Source organism: Mobula hypostoma, chromosome 7 (assembly GCF_963921235.1).
Source record: "Mobula hypostoma chromosome 7, sMobHyp1.1, whole genome shotgun sequence".
In the NCBI taxonomy this organism is placed as follows: Eukaryota; Metazoa; Chordata; class Chondrichthyes; order Myliobatiformes; family Myliobatidae; genus Mobula; species Mobula hypostoma.
The window spans coordinates 110,396,862-110,419,304 of NC_086103.1; the positions used below are offsets into that span (position 1 = coordinate 110,396,862).

Sequence of the window (22,443 nt, forward strand, 5' to 3'; positions counted from 1 at the left end):
GTGTCAATTAAACTCTCTCTCTCACATTTACATTTTATTCTCTCCACCTGTCCCCTCTTTCTCTACAGTTTAAAACTTACTGCATTTCAGAATTACCACGTTCTGATGAAAGGTGGTCAATCTGAATGTCTCCTGACCTCCACCCTCTCATGGGCCTTAACTTTTGTTCTCTCCACCCTTATTTTTTTCTGCAAAGTAAAACATACTTCATCATTAAATGTTCCCAATTCTCATAAAAATAAGTTGACTCTTGTTTCTAACATTTCTGTTACATCAGAATCTCTTTTGTGCTTGTTAGTTATATTTGACCTGGAATTAGTTAATGCTGACATTGGATATTTGGGATATAGATCTTATTTCTTCCTCACATTAATACCCATTTATGATTATTGTTCACATGCCCAGAACTTTCTTCATTACATTTGCGATTCCCACAAAACAAAAACCGACCTAACCCTCTATCTATCATTTGGCCTTGAGTTTAGTTACATTTTCCAAGCCTTCCTCTGTCAATTTGATGAAGCAACCAAGTTGTACACAAGAAATTTTGGCGATAGTGTTGTGCTTTTAAATAATGTTTACAGTTCTTGCAAAAGGGAATATATATGGACACTTGACTAAGTAACCAGGCTTTTTTAATAAACAAGAGAAAATCTGCAGATGCTGGAAATCCAAGCAACACACACAAAATGCTGAAGGAACTCAGCAGATCAGGCAGCATCTATGGAAAAAAGTATAAATCGGCTGAAGTCCAAATCAGTCCTGCCAAAGGGTCTCGGCCAGAAATGTTGACTGTACTCTTTTCCATGTTACACGTGTTACAAAATTGAATGATATGTATCTGCAATTAATATGTTTCATTATAATGTGATACCTCACAATGCTATGATGTTGACATTTCCAAGATTAACTGAAACAAAATGAACTAATTTCACAGCAGTTTTACTGTTGCTTAATTTCTGCTTGATAAAATAGACAACTAAGTTACACTGTTGCTGAAGAATCAGTATGTCTCCTTCAAACAGTAACTGGAGTCTGTATTCCCCATGTGATATATTCCCCAAAGCTGCAAGTAAATTACGATTTTATTTTTCATTTAGAGATACAGCCCTTCTTGCCCAGCAAGCCCGCGCTGCCCAATTGCACCTGTGAGATGAATTACCCTACTGACCTGTACATTTTTAGCATGTGGAAGGAAGCTGGAGCAACCGGGGGAAACCAGTGCGGTCACAGGGAGAATGGGAACTGAACCCAGATCACTGTCACTGCGATAGCCACTGCGCCACTTTATATCATCATGCAATGATCATCATGTAATCTGCAAAATTCATCTCCCATTTTCTTTTCTTTCATTTAACAAACAGGTAGATTAAACTGAAGAGCATAAAAGCCCTTAGCCAAGTTTAAATTGTGCTCACTGTAATATTTCCCTGAGTAATACTTTAATTCATCTAACATGACCGAAACAAGTAAGAGAAACAAGGGTAAATTTCTAAGTTTGACTTTTAGATTATCAAACTTATAATACATGCATTGTTCTTGTATTTTATTCTCTTTATATAATGCAACAATGGCTTAATTTCAGTGTATGAAGGGTCTCGTATACAGATATGCTCTCATACATAAATATCAATACAAAGTGACATTATTTCTCAATGTTGCCCAGCTAGTTTCTGGGTTTCTCCAATAACTCCATTGGAAAATAATGGGGCAGATTTCCACCTGTCCTGAGGTTGTTGGTTGCTTGCCATGGACCACAATGTTTCTCCAGGCATGGTACAGAATAGATCTTCCACCATGAATCTTGCTCCCAGCACATCGATGTGATTCAGAACAACATAGGGTCTCTTTCAGTCCAAGTGGCAAGCTGAACTAATAGGACAGCTTTGACAGGCAATGAGGCTTTGACCCTGGCTCAGCAGATGTCATAACTGTTACTGTCATTGAACGTCTGCAAAAGTCTTTCATGTTCACAAGTTTTTAAAATAACCCAGGACCTGCTAAAAGATTTAAAAAATGTTAAAATGAAAGTTATTTTAAAAAAATTGTAAGATCTAAAACAGGTATGTTAAATGAAATTGAAAATATTTAATTCAAACAGATAAGAAGCACCCTTTCTCTTGGCAGCTATCTTGTTCATTTCAAAGGGCCCAGTGTTGTTCAATGGGTATATTTCCAACTCTGAAGGCGGGGAATGTACAGAAGTTGGCTCTGCATTGATGGGCTTTATCTACAGAGAGTCCATCAACACACAGTACAGGAGTCCGGGGTCAGCTTTCTGCAGAGCAGAAGGTTTCACATTTGGAAGCAGTGGAACAGACTTACTGGTAGATCCTTTTACATTTCTACAGAGATTCAGCCCCAGTGTTGAGAGTTCCCAGCTAGATGGACATTTGTTGTTCAAGTGAAGTAGGTTGTGAGTTTGAGTCTTTATGTCATCAATTGGTGACAGGTTGGCAATTAGCTTTAGACCTCACCTAATGAAAACATAAAATAGGTCACCAACGTACTATTGCCCATTTTATGTTACTACAAGCCTAAATCTACCTAGTACTTTCAAACTTGAACATGTTGTATTTATTTCACTGGATACTTAAAACTCTGTAAGAGTAATTGATTATTTCTGCTGAAATATACATATATTGTAAAAAGATATGTACACTTTGAAATAACTAATTGCATGTTTGCGTTTTCTGGAATTTGAGCTTAAGTTATGCATTATAATTCATATTGGAGGTTATAATCCTTCCACACAATCCCATCTGAAGCTTGTTCTTTAATGTCAAATATAGCAAGGAAATTTGGATAATTTATTTATCGATCTTCTAATTTGATGTTCTGTGAAAATCTCTACAGCACTGATCCTATCCATTTGAATTTCCTTCTGCAGTCAGCCAATTGGTCTCACTACCTGTATCCTGCCCTGACTCCCTGACTGTGAAACCCCTAATTATATGCAAACTATTCCATCACTAAGCCTTTTACCCCGATAACTTACCCTAGTTTTTCAGATTGCTATATATATTCCCTCTAAATGCAAATTCTGCAGGAAGTAATTATCAAGGTCTGAAACACAGGAGATCTTTAAGTCCATCCTGGGATGAAAGGTCCTAACTTTTCTTGTCTCTCCACGTAACTGAAAACCTTAATCTCTTGTATTATTCTTTTGAGTCTGCAAATAGTTTGAAACCACTAGCATCTGTGAATGTGTGGATAATTCCTGTTGATCAAGCCTGGTGCCTATATAAGCATGAATCATTGGAAAGACTTAACTGATCAGAAACACATAATGTATGTGTAAATATCCTCCACGTCCAACACTTACATGGCAAACTTGCTCTGCTTTTATGAGCAGATTTGTGATAATTTCATATGCTCTGTTTCCTCTGGTCTTTAAGTAGATGGTTTTCTTAGTAAGTTGATTGTTTGTTATATTGTCATCTGTTTGATGTATGGGTGACCCCCAGCACCATTAAATCCGACTAACTCAATATTCTCAAACTTTAAAATCCCCTCTGTACCTTCTCCAATTATGAAGATGGACTGATGACAGACTGATTATGGATCATTAAGAATTACTATCTGGTTAAATTTTCCAGTATAAAAATCTCATTAACAAGGTTGACAATGGCAGCAGACAGAACAGTTCACAATCTTACATTTATCTAACTTATCTATAGAAAGATTTGTTGAGTTTTTATGTTAAAATCTTTAAATAAGTACAGTCTGATACTGTTCAGTCCTTGTCATTTCAAACTGCAATTCTCTTGTCTGAAAATCGTGAAGTTCTCAAAAAAATTGGTGAAAGCTTATACAGACTAATACGTCAAAGTAAGACATACATGCAGTGGTCAATTTAATAGGAACTCCTCTATTCGTTAAAGCAAATATCTAATCAGCCAATCATGTCACAGCAACTCAATGCATAAAAGCATGCAGACATGGTCAAGAGTTGTTGTTCAGACCAAACATCAGAAAGGGGGAAGAAATGTGATCTAAGTGACTCTGACTGTGGAATGATTGTTGGTGTCAAATTGGGTGGTTTGAGTATCTCAGGAATTGCTAATCTCCTGGGATTTTCATGCACAACAGTCTCCAGAGTTTGCAGAGAATGGTGCCAAAAGCAAACTAAAAAATCCATTCAGTGGCAGTTCTGTGGGAAAAAGTGCCTTGTTAATGAGAGAGGACAGAAGAGAATGGCCAGACTGGTTCAAGGTGACACTAACTCAAATAACTACGCATTAAAACAGTGGTGTGCAGAAGAGCGGATCTGAATACACATGTTGAACCTTGCAGAGGATGGGCTACAGCAGCAGAAGATCGCAAACCTACACTCTGTGGCCACTTTATTAAGGTTCAGGAGATACCTAATAAAGTGGCCACTGAGTGTACAAAACATGGATGTTGCTGCAGTGATTTCTCTAAGGTAGGAATATTAGATATCATTGTGTCCATGACTTTGTTTTATTTCGAATGTTTTATATTTTGATTTCTGTTCAAGAATGTCTGTGGTCCAGAAAGAAAACCTAAAATATTAAAAGTTAGTGCTCAAACACCCACCCTCACTGCTTTTAAAATATATCAATAGGTCCTGAATTGGAAACTATATTCTCTAAGAAATTCTGAAATACATGGGAATTTACTTCTATTATCAGTACTGTATCATTGACGTTGTGGGCAAGTTTCCATCAATATATCATTGTTCTAGGGTAAATCCTTCCAGGTATATATCCCATCATGTTTTCAAGAATAGGATTTGAGGCAGTGATCGCTACTGGAAATCCAAATCTCTCCACATAACTGATTAAACATAATCCAAAGGGACTTGGCCCGAAATATTGACTGTATTTTTTTTTTCCATAGATGCTGCCTGGCCTGCTGAGTTCCTCCAGCATCTTGTGTGTGTTGCTTGGATTTCCAGCATCTGCAGATTTTCTCTTGTGTGTGATCCTAACTTCGTCCTGTTTGATGTGGTTATCTTCAATGACTGTTTTTCTTTATAGACTACAGCCTTTAAAATCATTTAATCCATAATCACAATGTGGAAACTGCATGTTAGGGCACAGCACTGACCATTTACAAGTTACTTGATCAGAGCTTTATTATCTTTCATATTATCCTTCAATGACAGAGTGGAGTAAACAGCAATATTGATATTTTAAAATTAAAATAGTATACTAATTGTATACTTAAATAAAGAAATGTTCAAGGAACTTCTCAAAAATAGTAAAAAAATCTCGTATTGTACCAAATAGAAGCAATACTTCATCTTATGCTAAACTGTGGTAGAGTTTAAATTCTAACTGGCTTTAGTAGGCTTGGGAGTTGACGCATGATAGCATAGCAATTAAGTTATTGGGCAAGTATCTCGATGCTTGTATTATTCGATTCAGAGGGTACAATTTTAATCCCAGTTCAACAGCTGGCAACTTTAAATTCAAATAATGAAATTAGGTAACAACTTGGAAGTAAGAGTATTAATAATATCTGAATCTGGACCCACCTATGTGGTTGACTCTTAACTGAACTCTGAACAGGCCTAATCAGTCACCTTGTAGACAGGACAATGAAGGATGGGCAATATATGGTGGCTTAGCCATTGATCACAGCTTGTGATTGAGTAAATATAAAACAGGATGATATTCTGACAACTGCCAAAACAGCTTTTCATCAGTGCAAAAATAGATTGATACCCACAATCTTGATAATATCCTTCAAAAATTGATATTATGGTTGAAAGAGTTTTGGTTGAACTCAAGACCGAGGCTTAAGTTTCAAAGGACTAGCCAATACATACATAAAAGATACAGCATAAATGAGAGGTGATTAGTGTGAAAAGCTAAGTTTATTATCTCACTTAATATTGCCTGAATGATAGGTTGGTATTAACAAAATTCTTGTGTCTAGTTTCTAGTGGTTTTTATTTGCAAAATATATATCCTTTGATCCAGTCCCTTAAAACAAAGCCAGGAGGATCCTAATGAATTCAGGTAATCAAGAAATACAGCAATGAAACAGGCCTTTGGACCACCAACCACCCATTTTTACTAATTCTGTATTGATCCCATTTTAAAAAATCTCATATTTTCTTTAACTCCCACAGATGATACCACTCACCTGCACACAAAAGGCAATTTACAGTGGCCAATTAACCTAGCAACTGCATGTTTTTAAAATATGAGAGGAAACCAGAGCACGTAGAGGCAACCCACATCGTCAAAGGGAGAACATGCAAACTCCGTGCAAACACCCAAGGTCATTAAAAAAAATTAGCATTTATTCTGGATTTTACAAATGGAGTTTTTATTTAAAGTCTGAACTTTAGCTAAGGTCTTATTTTAAATAAAAATAAATAATTTATTTGCAAAACAAAATTCCTTATAACTCTTTTAGACTTAGATACAAATGTTCACAAATTAAGTTTTTACACAAATATTGTTGCTCATAATGTTCTTGTCAAATTGAATCCAACTTAAATTCCATTCCCATATTCTAGATGAAACTCTTAACAAGACCAGTTAAGTCACTTATTTCAAACAAAAACAGAAAATGCATGAAGCACTCAGCACGTGAAGCAACACTGGGTGAGTAAGAATCAGAGTTAACATTTCAGGTGATGGCCCCCTCACTGGAACTAAAAAAGTGAGAACAAAACCATGTTAAATCGGGACTTATCTCTGCATCTTATCTATCCTTGACCCAAAACATTGACTCTTTCTCTCCCCACTGATGCTGCTTGATCTGCTCAGCACTTCAAACAGCTTTTGGATTTCCAGCATCTGCATTTTTTTTGTTTTTTTGTTTTCACCTGTTTCATGTTGCTTGAGTTTTCTGATTGCCCAGTTCAATAAAATTCATTTTTGTGTCAGAAAGGACTCATGCAAGGGAGAAAAACGACATGCATGATTTTCAAAAACTAATAAGATGTTTAGTGATGTTCATTGTTGCAGCTTTTCCAATGTAGGTAGCTTCAATCATTAGTTTTGGAACTGAAGGCAACCTGAAATGATAAACAGCAACTTTATGTATTCTTCAAAAGTAAAATGAATTCATGTTTTCTTAACAATACCTAAATAGAAGTCTCTTTAACAGTTATAAATGCTCTTTGAGAAGTAAGAATTTCCTTTGCTTCCCAATTGTTCATTGTTTCAACATCTGCAAAGTCTGTTACTAAAACTAAACATAATTCACAGGGTATTAGAAATCTTAGTATTCTTTACCTTTCTTTTCTAATAGGTATGTAATCAACCTTGTTTTCCATTTCCTCAATTTAAATGTGTTCCACACCATTTTGCCCAAGTCACTTTAACAATCAGTGTTGTATTTAAATAACATTTCAAGATTGATTGAAACCATCAATGAAGCCAAATGCAACACCAGACATAGACTTCAGCATCATACTTTATCTTTTTCCGATTCCTTGGTCATCCAAAAAAGGAAACAAGAGTTGAATTGGATCTTTGCAGTTCTTTTCCCCTGAAATTTGAGGTCTTGCATTTTATTGCCATAAAATGAAGCATTGGGGTCACTCACAGATCCAGCTGTGCAAGTTTAAGCTTTTTACACAAAATACCAATGTGCAATTTTGCAAGGAGAACACTTTCTTAAACTACACCGAGTAGTTCAGCTTCGTAAACAATATATTAATTGATTGCTAATCAGATTGGAACTAGGTAACATAAATCCATCATACAAAATATATTTTAAACAAAGATGGTAATCTCAATGTTGTGTCCTGATATAACTATAATTGATCAGTTGACTGTGTCATTTATCCAGTCCCACATATAGATCTAAATCACTGATTTCTTCTCTAATGTACATGAAGCAATTTTGTTTAATGGGATATCAACTTCAGTAACACTGTAATTTTTACGTCTGTGCTTCCTTTTTCTAAGTGAGATGTAGCACACCAAAGCAAACACTAAGATGAGAAGGCCAAAGCAAAAACCAGACAGAGCTATCAACACAGTCTGGCATGGAAATATGTCAACTTCGGTTTGAAAAGGGTCAGTCCTGGTCTCTGGTACGCTTTCCTCAATCCTGATGTCAGGCTCCTTCCTCAGCAGGTTTTCTATGTAACTCTCATTGCTTAATGTATCGTTGACAAAGAGATTGACTATAACTGTGGTGTGGAGTGGCTCTGGGTAACCATGGTCGCTGACTTTGACCAGAAGTCTATACAGTCCATAGTCATTCTTCACCAAAGTCCCGTGCAAGGTGATGTTACCCGTTCCTGTGTCAATGACAAAAGTCTCTGGACGAGGTCCTCTGTGACCAATGATGCTGTAGGCAATGACAGCATTCATCCCCGTGTCCTTATCAACTGCATACACCTCCATAATGGAAGAGCCAGGGGCTGTGGATGGAGCCACCAGAAGAAAAGAGAGGTTGGACTGAGGGAACAAGACCAAGGGTGGGTTATCATTGACATCCGTTAGAAGAACAGTCACCTTAGCTACAGCAGACAGAGCAGGCTCCCCTCCATCCGTAGCCTGAACCCAGAGAATGTAGGAGCTCTGTTGTTCCCTGTCCAGGGGCGCTCTGGCCATTAGATTCCCCTTGCCCGTGTCGATGACAAAATGATCACTGCCATTGAGTATGGACAGAGCCACCCAGCCGTTATTTCCACCGTCGGCATCAACAACACCAATCACGCCAATCTCACTAAAGCTCGGGTAGTCTTCGGGCACAAAGAAGTTGAAGTCCTTGTTAATGAATCTGGGGCTGTTATCATTGGTGTCTAGTACGGTGAGGAGGACGGTGGCCGTGGATTCCCGGGACGGGGTCCCGCCATCAATGGCCTTGACGACGATCCGGTACTTCTCCTGTTCTTCGCGATCCAGGGGCACCGACACGGAGAGCACGCCGCTCACCTTGTCCAGGACGAAGACGGGGAGGGCCCCGGGAGCTAGGGCGTAGGTGACACTGCCCATAACCCCGCTGTCAGCGTCGATGGCCTTCAGCCGAGCCAGGAAGCTGCCAGCGGGCTGGTTCTCCTCGATGGCCACGTTGAGCACTGGCTGGCTGAAGACGGGCGAGTTGTCATTCTCATCGAGCAGGACGATCCTGATGCGGGTCTTGAGGGCGAGCCCGTCGGCGCTCTCTGCCACCACCGTCACCTCGTACTCCGGCATGAGCTCGTAGTCCAGCCGGCGGGAGGTCTCCAGCAGGTACTCGTTGCGGAAGGCTAGGTAGGGCGCCAGACGGAAGGGTCCCGGGCCCTGCAAGTAGCAGCGAGGGGGCGGCCTGTGCTTGGCGTCCGTCACGGTGAAGAAGGCAATAGGGGTGCGGGCGGGCTCGCTCTCCTTCAGGTATACCACGCCGTCAGACTGCAGGGCGATGTAGCGCGGGGTGACCCGCGGCGGCAACGGCTGCAGTGGCTGCACGGCCAGGCGCACGGCGGCGGTGACCGGGCTGCAGCCGGTGCCGGTGGCCAGCACGGTGAGCCGGTGCAGCAGCGGCCCGCCGTCCGGCAGTGGAGCGGCTAGCTGGATCGTCCCTGAGCTGCTGTCCAGGCGGAAGAGTCGCGCCGAGCTGGCGGGCACCCTGTCCGCGTAGGAGTAGACGATACGGGCGTTGTAGCCCAGGTCGGGATCGGTGGCGCGGAGTCGGGCTACCTGGCTGCCCACCGTGGTGTTGGAGCTCAAGGTGAGGTTGAGGCTGGACTCAGCGAAGCGGGGGCAGTTGTCGTTGACATCGGTGACGGTGACGGTGAGGCTGGCGGTACCCGAGCGCCGGGGAGAGCCACCGTCCTCGGCCACCAGCACCATCTGGTAGAGGTCCCGAGTCTCTCGGTCCAGGGCTGCCTCCAGCACGAGCCAGGGCACCGGCGGGCTGCCGCGTTCCGCCCGTTCGGTGAGCAGCGAGAAGCCGTCGTGGGCACCTGCCAACCGGTAACTCTGGACCCCGTTGGCTCCCGGGTCGCGGTCCTCGGCCGGCGGCTCCAGTGGGTAGCGAGAACCTGGCTCGGCGTTCTCCGCCACCGAGACTCCGATGCTGGCGGCGGGGAACTGCGGCGCGTTGTCGTTGACGTCCTCCACCAAGACGCTGATCTTGAGCAAACGGAAGAAATTAGCTGGCAGCAGGATAACGTCCAGGAACAGCCAGCACTCTCGCTCTGGCCGCTCGGGGCACAGGCTCTCCCGGTCCAGCACCGAGTCCGATGTGCGCAGCTCTCCCGTGTCCCGGTCCAGATCCACGAAACGCCCGTCCACGGGCTGCGATGCCAGGTTGTATGTGACTTTAGACTCGGACGAGCCTCCTAACTTCAGGTCGGTGGCCAGGTTGCCTATGAGCGTTCCGCTCGGGGACTCTTCCATCACTCGGTAGACCAGGTCAGACGCCAAGCTGCGGCTCACGAGAAAAAATCCCACCAGAGAAAAACACCAGAGCGTTCCCTGCAGGAAAACAGGAGAAGGTAGTGGTTCAAAAAGTAGCAAATGGGTGATAAAAATTAATGCAACCCTTCGGCTCACTTTGTGTAATGATGCGAGAACCGGGTGAGTTGGAAAGTTTGTGTTTCAGTTTGGCTGTTGTCTGCAAACCGCTGTCCTCGAACGCTTTTGCATTTGGTCATTCTGCGCCCTCGGTCAGTTGTAAGATCTACCATTTCTTCTTACCTGGACCTTTGTTTGGTGGACAGTACCCCGGCCCAAGTCTCGATCCATTCTGAATGACTTTTCAGGAACAGAAGCTTTCCGCTGTACTGCCGGCTGTGTTCGCTCGCACTCTGCTCTCCTCCCGTAGTTCACATTCTCACTGAAGATTAGTGAATGGGAAATTGATGCTGCTCGTCCTTCTCCGCCACTCCCATCCATCTATGCAAATACAGTGTTTCTCACTTCAAGCGGCGGGCTTTTTTCTTGTATATAGGACGTGAAACGATGCATGCCACCAAATCACTGGGCACTTCAAAGAGTATTAACAAACAAAATTCTGCCGTTTCCCACATAATATGTTGGGATATTACGAGTGCGCTTCCATAAAGCGTTATATCCTGGTGAGGTCCAGAGGGCAAGATAAACTCCAGCGATATCCCACCATTACGTACTTCGATTTGCCTTGACGATATTACATAAACCACGCAGGAGGATTCTTTTCAGACCATGGAAAAGAGGTTCAAACTGGCACTCGAAATCTAATGAGGTTAAAATAACATTTCCCTGTTCGCCTTCTATGCACACTTTGAAAGGGTGAATAAAGCTACACCTATGCGAATCCCCGCAGAATCTGGTGACCCTGTGGCCTCCGTCTAGGAGGCCGACATCAGAGCATCTTTCAAGAGGCTAAACCTTCTCAAGGTGTCAGGCCTCGATGGTGTACCTGGTAGAACCCCGAAACCCTGTGCCAACCAACTTGTGGGAGTGTTCAAGGACATCTTCAACCTGTCACTGCTGCAGCCCGAGGTCCCCACCCGCTGCAAAAGGGTGACAATCATACCAGTTCCCAAGAAGAGCAGAGTGAGCTGCTTCAGTGACTAATGCCCAGTCGCACTCACATCTGCAGTGGAAAAGTGCATGAGAGGTTGGTCATGGCTAGAATCAATTCCTGCCTAAGCAACCTGAACCCACTGCAATTTGACTCTCGCCACGTTGGGTCTACAGCGGATGCAGTCTCACAGGCTCTCCACTTGACCCCCTTGGGCCATCTGGACAATAGCAGTACTGGCATCAGGCCTCTGTTTATTGATTACTGCCTGGTCTGTTGCATTCACCAGCATTTTTTTTTGTGTTGTTGGTAAAAGTTAACAATGTGTCAAACAAAATGATATGGATTGAATTAAAGATGTATGCAGTACTTTGAGTGGTAATATATTGCTGGGCAGATTTTGAACTGAATTCTAAGCATTTCCTAATTATGTTTATGGAAATAACCAGCCATATTGATTTGTGGGGTTGATTTGTGGCAGACTAGAAATTGCATTCTTGTTGTTTCCTTCAGTGTTGTTCTGATTCCATTAAAGTTCATGACCTTTATAAATATGGTTCTTTGCAATCCAAATATGTTAACTAATAATTGGACTCTAGTTTAACAATCTTGTTTTTGTCTCCTTCACAGTTCTGATGCAGGATTGTCAACCTGAAACATTAACACCATTTCTCTTCCCACAAATACAACTTGACCTGGTGAGTATTTATAGTATTTCCTATATGCATTTATTTATTTATTTTTAGAGCTACTGCATGGTAACGGGTCCTTACCGCCAATGAGCCTGTGCTGCTGAAATACACCTATGTGACCAAGTAACCCACTGACCCGTACGTCTTTAAAATGTGGGAGCAAACGGGAATGCTCAAAGGAAACCCACACAGCCATAGGGAGAACATACATAGTCCTTACAGATAGTAGCGAATTACATCCATGCTGTAGTAATGTAACATCAGCTGCTATGCTACCACACCACCCCAACTTCTTTTGGTACAGCCAGATCCCCTTCAAAGACAATTCCTTTAGAATCCTTCAGTTGTTGGTGTGTCTGCTTTTCAATCACTTCTCCTTTTATTGTTGATCAACCTTCAATCTTGATAAATTCCTTAAAGGAAAGGTTTTTCTTTATTTTAGAAAAGATAATACTTGCACCAGCACCAAAGAGCATTTCTTTATTGAGTCTTGAGATAAAAGCTGAGCATCAAATCAAGCCACTACATTGGAAGTTAGGATGGGCTGTTTCTGCCGTGATAGTAGGAGAAGATGGAGATCCAGCAGGGTGATGTTAAGGGTCCTGGTTCTCTGAATGTGAGCACAGGTACTGGATGATGCGCTAAATGGATCTGTGAGTTTTGCTGGGAAATTTGAGATATACAAGGGAAATTAGTCAGTCGACCTCAATGTTCTTCAAGGCAGATAACATCATTGAGTTCCAGAAGAAAAGTGTAGAAATGTCAGGTCCATGGTTACCAATGATGTGGACGACACATTCCAGCTAAATGGCACAAGCAAACACTAAGATTCATGGCTACTTATTGCAGATGAGATGATGAGTCTGATACAGGTAGCACCTTTGGAAGTGGAATGCCACTGACTACAATACAGGTGGATATGACACAAGATGGGGAACATGCTGGTACCGGAACAAGCAGCACAGGCAAAAGCCATGTGTAAAGACACCAAAAAAGGGATCACGGACACTGGTCTTGAATGGAGCATCTAAGCAATGCCATGGATTCCCTGTGCTGAGATCTCAATGAAGAGACAGCAGAATACCAAATGCGAAGGAAGCATCAAACATGGGCATAAGCAAAGCCAGTTGTTAATGAGAGTGACATAAAGTTTAAAAAAAACTTTGATATGGTCAAGCAAGGACCAGAAAGAATTTGAGAATGTAAGGCATTACATTTGAAGGTAGACAATAACAGAGCACAGTGCAAACAAGAATCAGATGATGAGAAAACAAAGCAAGTTACAAGGGATTATGGACATGATTGTCATCATTGTTTCTTTGCCCATGAAAGAAACAGCAATTTGAAATTTGGGACAAGCAATTACATTCACAATTTGGGCACTGGCAGATTAAATCCACTTAACCAGTGGATCACGGGTTCTCCCAAGGTGCTGCAGTCCTGTAGGTAGAGTATCCTGGGGGAAGCATGCGTCAAAAAGGAAAGCAAAGGATGAATCCACAACCAAATAAGGGGAAAGAAGAAAAGCGGAGAAGCACATTTAGAAATTGGAAGGGACCAAAGAAAGCCACAATGCAAGACAGCATTAGAACGATGGCAAGATGACAGAGAGTGCAATAAGGAAATTGAAGAAAGAAAAGATCCCATTTATTTCATGATATTTAGTAGTTTGCCATATATTCCCTAATTGGATCTGTTGTAGCTGACAATTAGAGTTTTGCTCTGTGTTAAGCTGTAAGTACTCCATACAAGTGACATTAAGAAGATGGTGATCCAAAGGAAGTAATCTTTTTTGGTCTATGTTATGGAAGTAATGATGCTAATGTAATAATCATAGAGAATAGTGGACCCCGTATTTATTTGACCTTCATGATATAACTAGTTTCTGAATAGATGGATCAAGTGTTATGACTCTTATAAATCAAGGAAGGTAGTGCACCCGTGGCTGACAAGAGAAATTAGGGATAGTATCAATTCCAAAGAAGAAGCATACAAATTAGCCAGAGAAAGTGGCTCACCTGAGGACTGGGAGAAATTCAGAGTTCAGCAGAGGAGGACAAAGGGCTTAATTAGGAAGGGGAAAAAAGATTATGAGAGAAAACTGGCAGGGAACATAAAAACGGACTGTAAAAGCTTTTATAGATATGTAAAAAGGAAAAGACTGGTAAAGACAAATGTAGGTCCCCTGCAGACAGAAACAGGTGAATTGATTATGGGGAGCAAGGACATGGCAGACCAATTGAATAATTACTTTGGTTCTGTCTTCACTAAGGAGGACATAAATAACCTTCCAGAAATAGTAGGGGACAGAGGGTCCAGTGAGATGGAGGAACTGAGCGAAATACATGTTAGTAGGGAAGTGGTGTTAGGTAAATTGAAGGGATTGAAGGCAGATAAATCCCCAGGACCAGATGGTCTGCATCCTAGAGTGCTTAAGGAAGTAGCCCAAGAAATAGTGGATGCATTGGTGATAATTTTTCAAAACTCGTTAGATTCTGGACTAGTTCCTGAGGATTGGAGGGTGGCTAATGTAACCCCACTTTTTAAAAAAGGAGGGAGAGAGAAACCGGGGAATTATAGACCGGTTAGCCTAACGTCGGTGGTGGGGAAACTGCTGGAGTCAGTTATCAAGGATGTGATAACAGCACATTTGGAAAGCGGTGAAATGATCGGACAAAGTCAGCATGGATTTGTGAAAGGAAAATCATGTCTGACGAATCTCATAGAATTTTTTGAGGATGTAACTAGTAGAGTGGATAGGGGAGAACCAGTGGATGTGGTTTATTTGGATTTTCAAAAGGTTTTTGACAAGGTCCCACACAGGAGATTAATGTGCAAACTTTAAACACATGGTATTGGGGGTAAGGTATTGGTGTGGGTGGAGAATTGGTTAGCAGACAGGAAGCAAAGAGTGGGAATAAACGGGACCTTTTCAGAATGGCAGGCGGTGACTAGTGGGGTACCGCAAGGCTCAGTGCTGGGACCCCAGTTGTTTACAATATATATTAATGACTTGGATGAGGGAATTGAATGCAGCATCTCCAAGTTTGCGGATGACCCGAAGCTGGGTGGCAGTGTTAGCTGTGAGGAGGATGCTAAGAGGATGCAGGGTGACTTGGATAGGTTGGGTGAGTGGGCAAACTCATGGCAGATGCAATTTAATGTGGATAAATGTGAAGTTATCCACTTTGGTGGCAAAAATAGGAAAACAGATTATTATCTGAATGGTGGCCGATTAGGAAAAGGGGAGGTGCAGCGAGACCTGGGTGTCATTATACACCAGTCATTGAAAGTGGGCATGCACGTACAGCAGGCGGTGAAAAAGGTGAATGGTATGCTGGCATTTATAGCGAGAGGATTCGAGTACAGGAGCAGGGAGGTACTACTGCAGTTGTACAAGGCCTTGGTGAGACCACACCTGGAGTACTGTGTGCAGTTTTGGTCCCCTAATCTGAGGAAAGACATCCTTGCCATAGAGGGAGTACAAAGAAGGTTCACCACATTGATTCCTGGGATGGCAGGACTTTCATATGAAGAAAGACTGGATGAACTGGGCTTGTACTCGTTAGAATTTAGAAGATTGAGGGGGGATCTGATTGAAACGTATAAAATCCTAAAGGGATTGGACAGGCTAGATGCAGGAAGATTGTTCCCGATGTTGGGGAAGTCCAGAACGAGGGGCCACAGTTTGAGGATAGAGGGGAGGCCTTTTAGGACCGAGATTAGGAAAAACTTCTTCACACAGAGAGTGGTGAATCTGTGGAATTCTCTGCCACAGGAAACAGTTGAGGCCAGTTCATTGGTTATATGGCCCTTGTGGCTACAGGGGTCAGGGGGTATGGAGGGAAGGCTGGGTTCTGAGTTGGATGATCAGCCATGATCATAATAAATGGCGGTGCAGGCTCGAAGGGCCGAAGGGCCTACTCCTGCACCTATTTTCTATGTTTCTATGTTTCTATGACTGCTTATGTTAAAGAGTTTAGGAAATGAAATCAAGAAACTGGGTAAATTTGTGTTGGTTTAATTTGTAAATATATGATATCTGATACCTTAAATATTCAGTTATTTGAATAATTTAATATATGTATACAGTAGGAGATTGTGTAATATAATATATGGATCGTTTTTAGCATTGTATATTTTTTATTAAAGTTTTATTCTAGTATATATGGATGTACTTTAAGAACTGATATGACCTTGATATGTAGTTGTTCTCGACACTGCTAATTAGTTTCAGAAACTTTCACCTTGTTGAATTATTACACAGACAGACAATTTCAGTGCTGTAGTAAGATATTATCAGTTAGTTAAACATGCCCTTTATTTCTTACATTATTAAAGTTTTTGAGCAAATAAAAAATCTTAATCAGCATACGGCAGCAATTTTTGATGCTTTTGCCACTTGTAGAACGGAGGCAGCACTGAGTCTAGTCAGAGAATCATAAAAAACTACAGCACAGAAACAGGCCCTTCAGCCCATCTAGTCTGTGCTGAATCATTTAAACTGCCTAGCCATTGACCTGCACCCAGACCATAGCCCTCCATATCCCTCCCATCCATGTATCTATCCAAACTTCTCTTCAACACTGAAATCGATCTTTCATTACTTCCATTGTCTTCCTGACTAGAGGTACTTTACGTTTGTGTCACTTGATCTTACAAATAGAATGTAGTTCAAAACTGTATTAAATGAAAGATTTATGCATGGAGATGCATGCAAGGTTCAGAATCAACTGATATAATCAATTCTTTTTTATTTTGAGATACAGTGTGGAACAGGACCTTCTGCCCAATGAGCTGCACACCCAGCAACCCCCTATTTAACACCAGCCTGATCACAGGACAATATACTGTATAATTAACCTGTTAACCAGTGCACATGGGACTGTGGGAGGAAGCCAGAGCACCAAGAGAAAATCCTTGCCGTCACGGGGAGAACATGCAAACTCTACAGACGGTGCCAGAATTGAACTTAGAACTCCGGCGCCACGAGCTGTAATAGCGTCAGGTAAACTGCCACGCTGCTGTAGCAGCCCGGTACAGTTCTAAAAATGGAACTGATTGTCTTGTTGATTTTAGATATTTACCATCACCCTCCTGTTTTCTCCACCTATTGAAGTGGAAGCATCATTGGTATCTTTGCATATCCCCCAAGTACAGTTTTTCTGGAAGGGGCAAAAATGAGTCTCCATGGAGATGCCCTGTGATCAAGAGCAATCTCAGGCTAATTAATGTTACAGTAAAGGTGAGATTCTGGTTCCATTTGGAAGGTCATCTTAAAAATAAACATGCCCTTTCTCATTGCAATTTCTGGAAGTCTGAAAGGGAGCCACAAGCTAACTCACAGTCAAAGAAGTGCTTTCATGTAGTCTCTGTTGGAATGTAGGAATCAAAACAAATAATTTTACTTAAAGCACACAAAAACAATAATCCAATGTTTAGTAGTGCACTAAGTCATTACTAAAAATGTGAGAGCCTCTGATCCACCTGAAAAATCATTACGTATATAAAATAGGGCTCTAGTTGAAGGTTTCAATTCAATTCAATTCATGCACATACAAGCACATGTAGAATATTAGTAAAAAAGCAATCAGGCAAATATATAAATATATAGTCCAGCATTCAGTCCATTTAAAATCTTCAGTCACCATAACTGCACTATGCCACCCCCAGCAGAACGTGCTGGCTCGGACACTTCTTACTGCGGCGGCTGAAAGGGATCACGCAGAAGTTAGTTAGAGGTGCTTAAATATTCTTTTCTAAAACAAACCTCACGCTACAGAACTACGGCAACACTAGTGCTCACTAAACTCCACATGAATCAGCAGTTCAGAATGAGAAGCGGTCTGTCCCTTCAATTTACACAAACTTCCCCTGTCAGGATTTACCTATGGCCTCCAAGCAACTCTTCACTTGGAGCCTTTAGAAGTGCAGATAGTAAGCTGATAGTGCACTATTGATGAACCCATTGTTCTGTTCAAGCTGGATTTACGGGTACAGTGATCACTCAGTGCCAGGGAAACAATTAGTGAAAACAGAGAGGTTAGCAGAGAGATGCTGGTCTGGAACTGGTTTCTACACTTGGAAGTCAGTAAGCTTTCAGGAAGTGTCACTTGGACATTAAGTTGGGAAGATAAATGAGGATGCAGGGCTATATCTTTTGGAAACACTAGTTGAAGTGGTGCAGAAGCAAGAATTCACAACAGGGGAATAAGACACCAAGATGATGATACAATCCAGGGTTGACTCAGGAATGGAGGTGCCAACTCTGCAATAGCATCTTCTCAATTACTCTCCATTGCCTGGCACCTTTAATAAATTTTAACATATTCAATGCAATACTAGTAAGCTTACACTTGTATTAAAAATCGTACTGCTGCTATATATAAATTAGTTATAAGGATACAGTTGGATTTACAATATTAAACCATGATTAAAATTTTAAAGGTGATCTATTTTTGGAGTGTAGGTATCATAATGTAAATTAAGCTACTATGTTGAGGTATTTTGTAATAAAAGTGAATCTGCTAATGTAAGCTGTCCTTGGCTCAACTAAATCTCAAGATAATCAGTGGTTTGTACAACTGTAATAAGCTAATAAAGGAAATGTTGCTGTTTGCTTCCGTTCATCTCGTCTTAAGTTTTGTTCTCTCTCCAACTGTGTATTTTTTGTCTTTGCCAGTTGATCTCCGGCAAAAAAAGTTATCCGAGCTCAGCTCCCTCATAATAATGTGATACCAAACACAGAGGGTATGTTCCTGGGCCTTGTTTATGTGATGTGCTGGGATCTCATATAACCCAAGAAGTTGGCTACATTATACCTTTTATGTATGAACTGCTTGCTGTATGTTGATAATGATTATTAAGTTACTTGTATCATGGAGGGAAGAGGGGTAACAATTGTTATAATAATAGAGGTGAAGTAACATTCATGCTTATATCATCTCCACATTTTATATTGTTATTAAATACTGTTCTAAGTTTGTTTTAAAAATGTCTTTCTTATTCATAAAATCAGTCATTTGGCTTATTGTGGTCAAATTTCCATAAAGTACCTTAAAGCAGACACTACAAACTTAAAGGTCAATCACCTCTTTGAGGCAGCAGCCAGCAAAGTCTACAATTAAGTCTTCTAGCCAAACAAGAGAACTGTGCCCATTTTCTTTATTCAAACTCCCTGAGTCTTTATTCAAGCCCAGTATTTCTTGTGATCTTCATTCCATCTTCCTGTGATTTTCCAATTTCCATCTGGCTGGTTAAACATTAAATCAGGGCAAGCAATTCTATTAATTTGGTTACTTTGCATTCCAAGGACAGAAGGGAGAATACTGAATTCAAGACATTAGATATATTTTATCTCATCCTCATTCAGTTTCTAGCTTTCTGCCTTTACAGTATTGTGTAACCCCCATGATTTCCTTATGATTTATTCAAAGTGCAACATAGATCTTATTGTAAAAAATAACTAATTGAGCACTAAGCGTGCTAAAACTGGCAGAATTCAACTCCGAATGTCCAAGAATAATATCTGGAATAATGTAAACAGTTATGGCTCTTATGGAAAGATACAGGCTATCCTTAACTCATCATATCCTTAATTCCAGTTACTCTACTTATTAATCCTAGATTTAAGCAACATCTAATGATGTAGCTAAGTTATGCTGTTTCATGAATTCTATAAAATTTTCATAAAGAATCTAACCTATGAAGACTTCACAATTTGAGCATATTGTTTGGTATTTGCACATCCAATCATAAATTGATGGGGTGAAAAGGGATTTTCAATAGATTAGGATTTAGTTTAAATATTGTAGGCTGAACTTTTCAGACCTTATTGACTTTGAGAAGTTACATTTCTGTTTCAGTGATAATGCTGAATAAAATGAATTTCAAGTAGGTTGTTATTCTAATTCTTCTTGGACATGTAAATCACTGAACAATTAAATAATGTTTGGATGAATTTATTCAATTACATCTGCCACATGATTTAGATACATGAGAGGAATATTTTCTCCCAGACACTGGAAGAAGTTACTAAATTTAGTGACTTTTGTACTTTAATGGCGGGAGGGGAAGATGGCGGCGTGACGCAGCTTGCACGGCTACTCCGGTGAATGATATCTGTTACCTATCAAGTAAGGTGCCGTGCACAATTCTGATTTGCTGCAGACAGACGTGAGAGCACAGAGGAACATCTGTGAAACTTCTGAAATGCCTGTTTCGCTGCCGCTTCTACTGTGTGATCCGAAATCTCTGGAGGGGAAGGCCCTGAGTCCTCGGCTTTGCTTGTTGCTCGGCGGCCGGGGCGGGGTCGAAGCGCTCGGCAGAGATGGTGCTCGGTGCTCGGTGTCGGATGGCTGGTCAGAGGCTCGAAGTTTTTGGAGGGACTCAGAGTCGGCTGCAGTCGAGTGCTTCCAATGCATCAGCAAGTTTGCGGCGCTTGGAGTTTATAGCAGGGAGAGTTTCTCCCTTCAACTGTCTGCGTAAGATAATGGGCTATTGGGACTTGAGACTTTTTATTAACCACGCCCATGGTCTGCTCTTTATTAAATTACGGTATTGCTTTGCACTGTTGTAACTATATGTTATAATTATGTGTTTTTTGTCAGGTTTAGTCTTGGTTTGTCCTGTGTTTCTATGATAACTCTCTGGACGAACATTGTATCATTTTTTAATGCATGTATTTCTAAATGATAATAAACGAGGACTAAGTGTCCTCATAATCTAATCTAATAGTTCTTTAAATGAAAATGATATACTGTAATTTTAATATTTTTATAACTCAAGTAGATTTGAATTTGAATGGAAATTGTTTTATTATTGTCATATGTACCAAGTTTATTGAACAGCTTGTATTGCCTACTCTTCATATACATCAAATCATTTTGCTAAACCTCATTGTTACGTAAAGCATCTGTTTACTTCATAAATTAAAAAAATGTTTAATTATCCAATGGAAAAAAAACAGAGCAAAGTCTCCTCTGATATGGTTTAGTTTTATAGAAAATTGAAAGATGGATCTCATTTGGTAGATACATTAACTACACAAAATTAATTTTATTTTATTTAGAGATACGGCGCAGAATAGGCCTTCCTGTCCCATGAGCCACAGCACCCAGCAACCCACCTATATTATTTAACGCTAGCCTAATCACAGGACAATTTACAATGACTAATTAACCTAATAATCGGTATGTCTTTGTTCTGTGGGAGGAAACCGGAGCACCCGCAGGAAACCCATGCGTTCACTGTAAGGACTTACAAATTCTTTACGGAGGATGACAGAATTGAACTCTGAACTCTGATGCTCTGTCACACTAACCACTATGCTACCTTGTTTAATTGATTTAAAAAATTTAGAATGATTTTAAAATCAAAGCTAAAGCAAAAGTTATTCTCAACAAATTTTTAAACTTGACAAGTTATTGTATAAATTCATTTTGTTATACCTTAACAGAATATTCCTAATATACAAGTTTCATCCTTTACTTGATTAAAACCAATATAAAGGGAACTAGACCATACAACATAGAAATCTGCAGCACATTATCGGCCCACAATGTTGTGTTGATCATGTAACCTACTCTAGAAACTGCCTAGATTTTCCCTACTGCATAGCCTTCTATTTTTCTAAGCTCCATGTACCTATCTAAGTGTCTCTTAAAAGGCCCTACTATTTCTGCCTCTACCACCATCACTGGCAGTGCATTCCACACACCCACCACTTTCTGTGTGAGAAACTTACCTCTGACTTCCCCCCTATACCTACTTCCAAGCATCGTAAAACTGTGCCCCCTTGTACTCGCCATTTCAGCCCTGGGGAAAAGCCTCTGTCCATCCACACGATCAATGCCTCTCATCATACACACCTCTATCAGATCACTTCTCATTCTGTCGCTCCAAGGAGAAAACGTCAAGTTCACTCAACCGATTCTCATAAGGTATGCTGTCCAATCCAGGCAATGCCCTTGTATATCTCCTCTGCACTCTCTCTATAGTATCCACATCCTTTCTGTTGTGAGGTGACCAGAGCTGAGCACAGTACTCCAAGTAGGGTCTGACCAGGGTCCTACGTAGCTGTAACATTACATCTTGGTTCTTGAACTCAATCCCATGGTTGATGAAGACCAATACACCGTATGCCTTCTTAACCACACAGTCAACCTGCGCAGCAGCTTTGAGTGTCCTATGGACTTGGACTTGGACCCCAAGATCCTTCTGCTCCTCCACACTGCCAAGAGTCTTACCATTAATACTATATTCTGTCATCATATTTGTCCTACCAAAATGAAGTTTTTGTATCCTATCAATGTCCTGCTGT

The 22,443-nt window shown here is 41.0% G+C and overlaps 1 protein-coding gene and 1 long non-coding RNA gene across 6 annotated transcripts; one reads left to right on the forward strand and one right to left on the reverse strand.

Annotated features, from left to right (window-relative positions):
* Positions 1–1,403: 1,403 nt before the first annotated feature.
* On the reverse strand, positions 1,404–10,725 carry LOC134348990 (protocadherin-20). Of its 5 annotated transcripts, none has more exons than XR_010018553.1 (4): positions 10,623–10,725; positions 8,231–10,400; positions 6,809–7,000; positions 1,404–1,997 (listed from the first exon to the last, which is right to left on the reverse strand). XR_010018553.1 is itself a non-coding variant. In XM_063052813.1 (3 exons), the coding sequence occupies exons 1-3, from the start codon at positions 10,668–10,670 to the stop codon at positions 6,978–6,980; spliced, it is 2,241 nt and encodes a 746-aa protein (XP_062908883.1). In that variant the 5' UTR covers positions 10,671–10,725; the 3' UTR covers positions 5,887–6,977. The 5 variants fall into 5 exon arrangements, 2 of the variants coding, with proteins under 2 accessions (XP_062908883.1, XP_062908882.1); XR_010018552.1 differs by having other exon boundaries at positions 1,404–2,000; XM_063052813.1 differs by lacking the exon at positions 1,404–1,997 and having other exon boundaries at positions 5,887–7,000.
* Positions 9,066–20,731, forward strand: LOC134348991 (uncharacterized). The gene is made up of 4 exons (XR_010018555.1): positions 9,066–9,173; positions 12,061–12,128; positions 16,892–18,872; positions 20,292–20,731. It is a non-coding gene; the product is annotated as an uncharacterized LOC134348991 (long non-coding RNA).
* The last annotated feature ends 1,712 nt before the right edge of the window (positions 20,732–22,443 follow it).